The sequence below is a fragment of the Cajanus cajan genome, chromosome 8, assembly GCF_000230855.2.
Source record: "Cajanus cajan strain Asha chromosome 8, NIPB_CcT2T_4, whole genome shotgun sequence".
Classification (NCBI taxonomy): Eukaryota; Viridiplantae; Streptophyta; class Magnoliopsida; order Fabales; family Fabaceae; genus Cajanus; species Cajanus cajan.
This window is the reverse complement of record NC_138524.1, coordinates 12447406-12456128: the sequence shown is the minus strand read 5'-3', so window position 1 is coordinate 12456128 and position 8723 is coordinate 12447406. Positions and strand designations below refer to the sequence as shown.

The following is an 8723-nucleotide window of genomic DNA, read 5'->3' as shown; positions in this document are numbered from 1 at the left end:
ATTTAATGTCTGTGTTTGTAAGCTTAATTTTAAATTATATCCTGATTTCATAAAATAAATTTTGATCAAAATTAAGTCTATAGAGTGATGTAATTTAATTTTAAAAATAAAGTAAAAATTAATAAAAGTTAATATAAAGCTGAGAAGTAACCAGTTTCTTGTGGAATTTATAGATAAATAAAATAAATTAAAAAGAACAGTTATTATTATTAATTTTATGACAATATATATCCAGAGTGTGATAATTTATATTTTATGGGTGAGAATATATACTAATTTGAAGAAGCAACTGACTTGTGCTATGACGAAGCAGATAAAAAGGTTGGAATCAAATTACCTTTTTCTCATGTCTTGTTCAAGGTTGGAATAATTTCCAACGACACAACACAAAGTCACACCATTAATGGGGAACATGTACATATATACACGTATTCCATGACAGAAGTGAAGCAAGAAACAAGTATTTATAAGAATTTAAGATTATGATTACAAATATCTTAAATTCTATCTATTCATGGAATGAAAATGCACGCGCCAACGAGGGCGCGTGGGAACGATAACTGGCATTCTGAAAAAAACTTTACAGGGTAGATAGATATATATGACTTGACTTCGTTTCTTGCACACCCTTTTCTTTTGTTTATAGAAAGAGAGAGAAATATAACAGTGAGACACAGCAGAGAGAGAGAGAGAGAGAGAGTTTCAGACAATCTCTTAATCTTCGTCATTGTACCTTTCCAAATTTGCCTTTGCCTTTTCTTTGTTCCCAGCTTCTTCTTTTACAAAGGTTAGGGTTCTATGCAAGTCTCAATTACTTTAATAATAATCACTGTTATTATTATTATAGCCAAATTCCCTTTTTTGATGCAATGCGATGTGTGCTTACGTTCCCTTCTCTTCCCACTCCTTTTATCATCACTCTTTTACGCCAAGTTTATTTTTCTTCAGCACTCCACCAACAACTGTAACTTATTCTTATTAGTACAATCTCAAAATAATTTCTCAGCATTTGCCAACTTTGTTATGCTTTTAATTTAATTTTTCTACAAGTAAGTTCATTTCAGTATTTTATTATGTTTTCAGATTTTATCATAGTGGTCATGTTTAATGCTTGAAATCAACGTGTTTTTAATTTTTTTTTAATCTTGGGGTGTGTTTTGGCATGTTTTTGGTGTCTGTGGAATCATGGGGTGTGCATTATTTTTTTGCGTTGGATTTTTGGATTTATTGAGGTGGTGATAGTAGCTTCAAGGGAGTTGACCTGATTCTTCTTTGTTAGGAGGATGCTTCTGTGATTGGGTTCACTGAGAGGAGTGTGCTGAAGATTAAGGTTGAGGTGGAGATCAATGGGTTGGAAGAGATCTGCTTTGGAGTGCGGGAGAGTAGAGATCTATGGACAAGTTCTATTGGGATTTTTGTTGATCTGCACAATTCAGATTTCAAGTGCAGTCACTGATCCCACTGATGGTAAGGATTCCAACTCTTTTGCCTTCTGCATTTTGCTTGGTCTCCCTCGTGAATGACTCAAGAGTCTGAGGTCACCCAAGTGTAGTGGTTAGCTGATAGTGCAATCTTCTGGGGCTTCTTTTTTAATATTATATTTTGTTTGTGTTTCTCAATGGTGGTTGAAGGCTATGTGCTTCTCTCATATCTACTGGCAATCAAACAGGATTTCACGTGTTCTATGATAATACTTTGGGCTTAATAGCCTACTTCCCCTTTAAAACTGAAGCATTGCAATTTGTTGCTGTCCCTATTTAGTCTACAGTTAACTGTTATGTTTGAAATGTCCCTGGTTTAATATTATAATTATACTATTTGCCCTGTTTTTTCATGTCTAACCGATCTGTTGATCTTAAACCGAGCTGAATGGTGTTGTGTGATTCATGTAGCCGATGTCACCTAGTGGGAAAAGACTTTTGTGGTTTGTTTTGTATGTCTTGTTGGACTGTTATTGAATGTTGGTAGTTCTATATTTAGAATGTTTTGTTTTGTCGTGATTGATGTGTGGAGGGTTACTTAATTGAGTGGCTGTGAACTAGAACAGAAGATTTATGAATTACTACTTTCAACATTTATCATGTTATGTATCTGAAGTCTATAGGAGTTCTAAAATTTCCTAATTGTATCAGTTGCTGCAATTAATAACTTGTATATCTCATTGGGATCCCCTGTTCTCCCTGGGTGGGTTGCTAGTGGAGGGGATCCATGTGGACAAGGGTGGCAAGGCATTCAGTGTAATGGATCATTCATACAAAAAATGTATGTAATATTGTTATCCCTTTGGTTTGACTCTTAATATTGATTTATTGATTGACATCTCTCAAATTAGATGAAGTTTTCTTTTCATCTTATTTTTGACAGAGTTCTAAATGCTGCAAATTTGGGAGGAGAACTGGGTGATACACTGTCAACTTTTGTTTCAATCTCTGTAATGTAAATATAATTTCCTTTCTCTTTCTCTGTGCATTTATCTGTGTGTGTGCATGCACATATGCATGAACTTGTGCATGTCTGTGCATCCATTGCATTTTCCTCAGCTCATGAATTTCAGTGGTCATTCTTCTCATAGTACAAACAAATTTCTTCTGCATCCTCTTTACTGTTTGCAATGTATTCTGGATGTAGTGATCTAAGCAACAACAACATTGGAGGAAATATTCCATCCAATTTGCCAGTGACCTTGAAAAACTTGTATGTAATAACCCAACTCTGTGATACTAGCTATTTCCAACGATTTGTGCAAAAAGGCATGATGGATTGTATTTGCAGTTTTCTTTCAGCCAACCAGTTCACTGGAAGCATTCCGATCTCTTTATCCACTTTGACTGGACTGACAGACATGTGAGTTTGTTGCTTCTCCTGTTCAATTAAATTTGTATGGTAGCTGATGTTAAATTTATGCAAGTTCATCCAAACTATATTTGAATCTTCTCCTTTCAGGTCTCTTAACAACAATCTTTTAAGTGGAGAATTACCAGATGCTTTTCAGTCACTTACACAATTGATCAATCTGTACGGCCCCATTTTAAATATTTATTTTAGACAATTGGGATGAAGATTCTTTGCTTCATTATACATTAAAAATATTTGATGGAGGCATTAACTGTTGTGCAGAGATTTATCTCATAATAATTTGAGCGGGGAATTGCCTCCTTCTATGGATAGCTTGTCGTCTCTGACCACCCTGTTAGTATTTTGTCTCAGTAAGATCAAGTTCTGACCTTCTATTTTCTATATCACACAAACTCACTATTTCCTTGTTGGCAGACGCTTACAGAACAATCAGTTGTCTGGGACACTTGATGTGTTACAAGACCTTCCTCTGAAAGATTTGTACTTCTCTTATTCTTTCATAATATATTATTTATATAATTGTTTTCATTATGGTCTGGAGTCCTATATGCATTCTAAAAGCTCTCCAAATTTGGAGAGCTTTTAGAATGCATATAGGATTAGACTCTATCTTTCTAATGTTAATACTACTTGATTCTCCGTTAAATTTATGATTTTCCCGCCTGTTTGAGCAGGAATGTTGAGAACAATCAGTTTGCTGGCCCAATACCTCCAAAGTTACTAAGCATCCCTAACTTCAGGTAAGTATGAAAATCAAGGACTTTATGTATTTTTTTCTTAATGCTTAAATGGGAGGATATCTTGAATTAGAAAATGTGAAGATGGACATGGAACTAGTTGGTTCGAACTGTCTTGTCTTGAAAAAATTTATGATTTTGTTAATTTCAGATTTTTGTGGTGTTGCACTTAAGCAAAATTAGGGACATATAAGGCTGAAAGACAATAAATGATATTTTGACATAGATATTTCTGCAGAATTTCAGAAGCACAGCAACTCTGTTAAATAACCAATTAGATGTTCCCTCTAGTTAATTGGCCACGAAAAAGAAACATGTTATTTATGATAAGTCTCAAGAGTCATGATTATACATAATTTCCAATTTGTAATATTCATTGTGCAATAGATAAGATACATTTCTTTTGCACCCTGGTTGATTGAGGTATTAGCTTGTGTGGTGTATACTGGTGCTTTAAATTTGGGATTCTGGGTCTGCTAAATTACATATGGTGTGAACTTCATAGTTTAAATTATACCGAAGAAGGATAATAATATTTAGCAATTGGAAATAAAAGGATAATGCTAATGCAAAGGTACATTTAAAAAAGTGGCGATCAGACTATTGTCCGATTGGCAATAGCAGGACTTAAGGTGGTGTTTTGGGTTATTTTATGTGGCTGAGTTGTGTTTGAGTTTGTTATTATGTTATATTTTCTGGCTATCTTGTAGCTTGCTATTATCTTGCAACTATTGAGAAAATTGATGTGTTCATTCCTTGTTTAAAGTTTTTTCATTCGTTATTAATTGATTTTGGTCACATCAGAAATTTGAATTTGAAGAACATATAGTTATTTTGTAGCTTTAGTTATTAAAGATGATATTTGTAATGCAGACAAGCTGGAAACCCATTTAATGTTAATGGTACTACAACTCCTGCTTCTTCACCTCGCTCCCCAGCAATAGTACCACCAGGATCTCCGGCTTCTGGGGCACCGACAGGAACTCCGGCTTCTGGGACACCATCTTCTGGCGGCCGTGTACCTACTAAACAAGCTGATGGACCAACTGCAGCAAATGAATCACATACCGGGAAATCCAAAAAAACCACAAAAAGGGTGGTTTGGATATCTATTGGTAGTGTATTGGGATTCATTATTTTGTTACTAGGATTCATTCTCTTTATTCCAAGATGTAGCAGAAGAGAACGGGATGACAGAAGGTCCAAGCGACATCAAATTGGTACATATGGTGGTGAAAGACAAAGTGCTAGGGATTACGGGACTGCAGTCCAACCGCCTAGTCAAATGGAAAAAGGCAAATATACCTTGGTTCTTCGTTTAATCATTTACCCAACATTTATTTATTCATTAGAAGGGATTATCCAATTTAAACGTTTAATTTTTAAAATTATAATTTATTATAAATAACAGCACCAGTAGCGGGTGTTTCAAGGCCAAAAGAGAATCATCAAGCAGAGACCAGGAGAGTTGGGGTTAATCCAAATCCACAGGGTGATCAAAAGAAGGATGTGCAGAGAATGGAGGCAATACCAAAGCCAAGAGATCATGAGATAGATATGAGTGCACTAGAAGTATATTCAGTGCCTCCTCCTCCACCCCCACCTCCACCTCCACCTCCACCTCCACCTCCACCTCCACCTCCGCCTCCCCCACCTCCACCACCTCCTACTACTGAGAGGGTGATTGTGGGGCCAGCCACATCCCGCAGAGAGACTAATGCCAATCCATCCATAAGAAGTTCAGTTCCTCCTCCCACTTTTGCAAAATTTTTCACCATTGCATCCCTTCAACAGTTTACAAATAGTTTTTCTCAAGAAAATCTTATAGGAGGAGGCATGCTGGGTAGTGTGTATAGAGCAGAGCTTCCTAACGGCAAGGTAGGACTGTTGCTTATTAATTACATTAAGTATGTTATGTCTGTCTTAATTTTCTATCACCCTTTAATAGCCAATAATGGTTACATTAATGTGATTGATGCTGTCTTTTCTTTTTTCTTTTTTGTCTGGTCATCTCTCAAATGTTCTTTCAGCTGAACAGATGATATTCATTTTGTCATCTTATATGTTCTTGTTTCTAGTCTGTGATATCAAATATAGTGTAGAAAGCATGGAAATTTTTTATTGGTGCAGTTTGTAGTTTCTTTTCTGATGATTATTCTTGCATGATAATGTGTTTTTCACACATTAGAACTTTTTTCTCTTAAAATCTTATATGAGAATGTGTCTTCCTGACATGAAGTATATATGTATCCATGGATCCATGGCTCCCTCTTCTTTTTGCTGACACAATACAATTGCTTAGGTCTCTGTTAGGTCCATGATTCTTGAACAACTTTAAGCTATGTAAGACTGTTTATTCAATAATTTGTGAGATATTTCTTGGATGACATGGTAAATGACTAAATACATATATTGATCTATCAAATCTTGATTCTATCTCTGTTTCTCTTTCACCTGCTAAAATAATCTTGGTGCTATCACTTGATTGGATTCATATTTGACACAAGCCTCCTCCTTTATAAACTGTTAGTTTCTAGCTGTGAAGAAACTGGACAAGAGAGCCTCTGATCATCAGAAGGATGATGATTTTCTTGAATTGGTAAATAGTATTGACAGAATACGCCATGCAAATGTTGTTGAGCTTGTTGGATACTGTTCAGAGCACGGTCAAAGGCTTCTGATCTATGAGTACTGCAGTAATGGGTCACTGTATGATGCACTCCACTCAGATGATGACTTCAAAACAAGACTCTCATGGAATGCTCGTATTCGGATAGCACTTGGAGCAGCTAGAGCTTTAGAGTAAGTCAAGTAATCATTATCATTTAGAAAAAAGAATTGCTCAAGCTTTTTATTGTAGCTTACAAGTTCAAAGTTTATTTATTTTATTATTATTTTTTTTAATTCTAGTTTGTCCTGCCTAAAATTTTCAATTTTCCTCAATGAATTCGTTTGATGCTTAAAGTATTTTTGAGAAAACTTGATCATTAATGAGGTAACCATGTTCCAACCTTACTAGAATTTTGTGAAGTATAAATTGGTAAAACATCATGTTTAGTTGCTTACCCTCAAATATCAATGCTTCTTGATGTAGATCTTACAGTTATTCAAAATACATTATGCTCTGTTCTCTGTATGAAAGAGATAATGAATAATTAAACACCACTTCAAGCCCCAATTGAACCAAAAGCACAAGCTATCGGTGGCGACCAAATATTGATTTATCTAACAATAAGAGATCTCTTGTTCAGTCTCTTTAGAGAGCTATAGGATTTTCTAGACAAATAAATGAAGCTTTTGCAAAAACATAATTGGAAGTTGAGGGGTGGAACCTTTTTCTTTACTTCTAAGATATTAAAAGATACAAGATTTGAAGGTTCTGAATCTAATACTCCTTGTCCTTTAACAAGATATCTGCACGAGCTATGTCAGCCACCTGTAGTACATAGAAATTTGAAGTCTGCCAATGTTCTCCTTGATGATGATCTATCTGTGCGAGTCTCTGATTGCGGTTTAGCTCCATTAATAGCTTCGGGATCTGTCAGTCAGGTAAGACATTATTTGTTGTTGTAAAAGCTGTTTTCAACATAATGAGGGAAATGAAATTTTTTTTATTGGGTTGATGCACCTCATGCTGTTGTTGAAGATTAATTGTTAAACAGTGTATCATTAAATAAGTATGTCAATGTAGTTTGCATTATAATTCTGCTAATGTTCTGTGCATTGTTAGCTCTCGGGGAACCTTCTCACTGCTTATGGCTATGGAGCTCCTGAATTTGAGTCTGGAATTTACACGTATCAAAGTGATGTGTACAGCTTTGGAGTGATCATGTTAGAACTTATGACTGGTCGTCAGTCCCATGATAGGTGAGAATACAGAATAAGCTAAGTACTTCACTAATCTTTTGGCTTTTTCTCCAGTTAATTCACTATTTGGAACATATTGGACAGGACGCGTCCACGAGGGGAGCAATTTCTGGTCAGATGGGCAGTTCCCCAACTTCATGATATTGATGCATTATCAAGAATGGTTGATCCTTCTTTAAATGGAGATTACCCGGCAAAATCATTGTCAAATTTTGCAGACATTATTTCTAGATGCCTTCAGGTAACACTCTTTGTCTGTGTGAACTCAAATCCCAGCTATAACGAATCTTTATTTCATGGAATTGATTTTTTGCCTTGAATGTATGTAAATGCAGTCCGAGCCAGAATTTAGGCCAGCAATGTCCGAGGTCGTCCTATACTTGCTAAATATGATAAGGAGGGACTCTTAGCAAAGTGAATCAAATGAAAAATGAGAATGGTAGAGATAATTTTTTGTGAATTAAATCATAATATGCGGAGATTCACTTGCTGAATATCGACTAGTAGAGACATCATGTCATCTGAGGGGAGCCCAATTTGTTGTCTCCACATGCTTCATTATTTCCTACTAACCGATTCAACATTCTCATGCCAAGTTCTTCCAAGAATTTTTGTCCAATCAATGTAAGAAGAGATTGAATTGTAGTGACCAAAACTCGAATTTGTAGTCGTATCATATCTGATAATTTCGTAGTTGATTAAACCATGCCATGTCAGTATCGTAGAGGCGTGTTAACTAACCCATTTATTTAATAATTGTTTCCTAATTCTTGATAATGATGTAATTCCTTTGTGGGCATTCTTGTGATTTTTAGGTTCATCCTTCATGATATAAGTTTGTTGATCATTTGTACTAAATCACAGACAAACATTGTAATTTGATATTGATTGTTCTTTGTACACTACAAAAAAGATATCTCTTGTTTCCTTGATTAGTGTACGTTCGGTCTATATTTTTGATTGAGAACATTGTATGTGAACCCTAAATTAATTCTTACCATCATTGAGTGTGTTTAGGAAGCGTGAATCCTTGTTTTGGTCAATGGAAGATCCGGATTTGGACATTTAGGTCCAAAATATTTTCTTTCGAGCTCTCTGAATCTTTAATTTGTTAGTAAAAGAAATGGTAGCCATACTTTATAATATTTAACATTCATTTTGAGAATTTGTTTTATTGATTAAAATTTATTAAAAATTACAACTTATTAAATTATTATTTTTAGGTCTTAACTTTTTTCACGCTCAGTAATCACAATGATACGA

The 8723-nt window shown here is 35.1% G+C and overlaps 1 protein-coding gene across 1 annotated transcript; it reads left to right on the top strand.

Annotated features, from left to right (window-relative positions):
• The first annotated feature begins 624 nt into the window (after positions 1-624).
• On the top strand, positions 625-8395 carry LOC109798499 (protein STRUBBELIG-RECEPTOR FAMILY 3). Its single transcript, XM_020358815.3, has 17 exons — positions 625-787; positions 1280-1467; positions 2133-2262; positions 2365-2436; positions 2629-2694; positions 2773-2844; positions 2944-3015; positions 3118-3189; positions 3271-3336; positions 3531-3596; positions 4467-4888; positions 5005-5471; positions 6124-6395; positions 7004-7142; positions 7324-7460; positions 7545-7701; positions 7796-8395. Exons 2-17 carry the CDS (start codon positions 1347-1349, stop codon positions 7868-7870), a joined length of 2406 nt encoding a protein of 801 aa, XP_020214404.1. The 5' UTR covers positions 625-787; positions 1280-1346; the 3' UTR covers positions 7871-8395.
• Positions 8396-8723: the final 328 nt, after the last annotated feature.

Excerpts from the sequence above, each read along its gene's own strand:
- LOC109798499 (XM_020358815.3), top strand. The coding sequence starts at position 1,347 with ATGGGTTGGAAGAGATCTGCTTTGGAGTGCGGGAGAGTAGAGATCTAT. Across the intron at positions 2,695-2,772 it reads CCAGTGACCTTGAAAAACTT|TTTTCTTTCAGCCAACCAGT; the intron begins GTATGTAATAAC and ends TTGTATTTGCAG. Across the intron at positions 2,845-2,943 it reads TTGACTGGACTGACAGACAT|GTCTCTTAACAACAATCTTT; the intron begins GTGAGTTTGTTG and ends TTCTCCTTTCAG.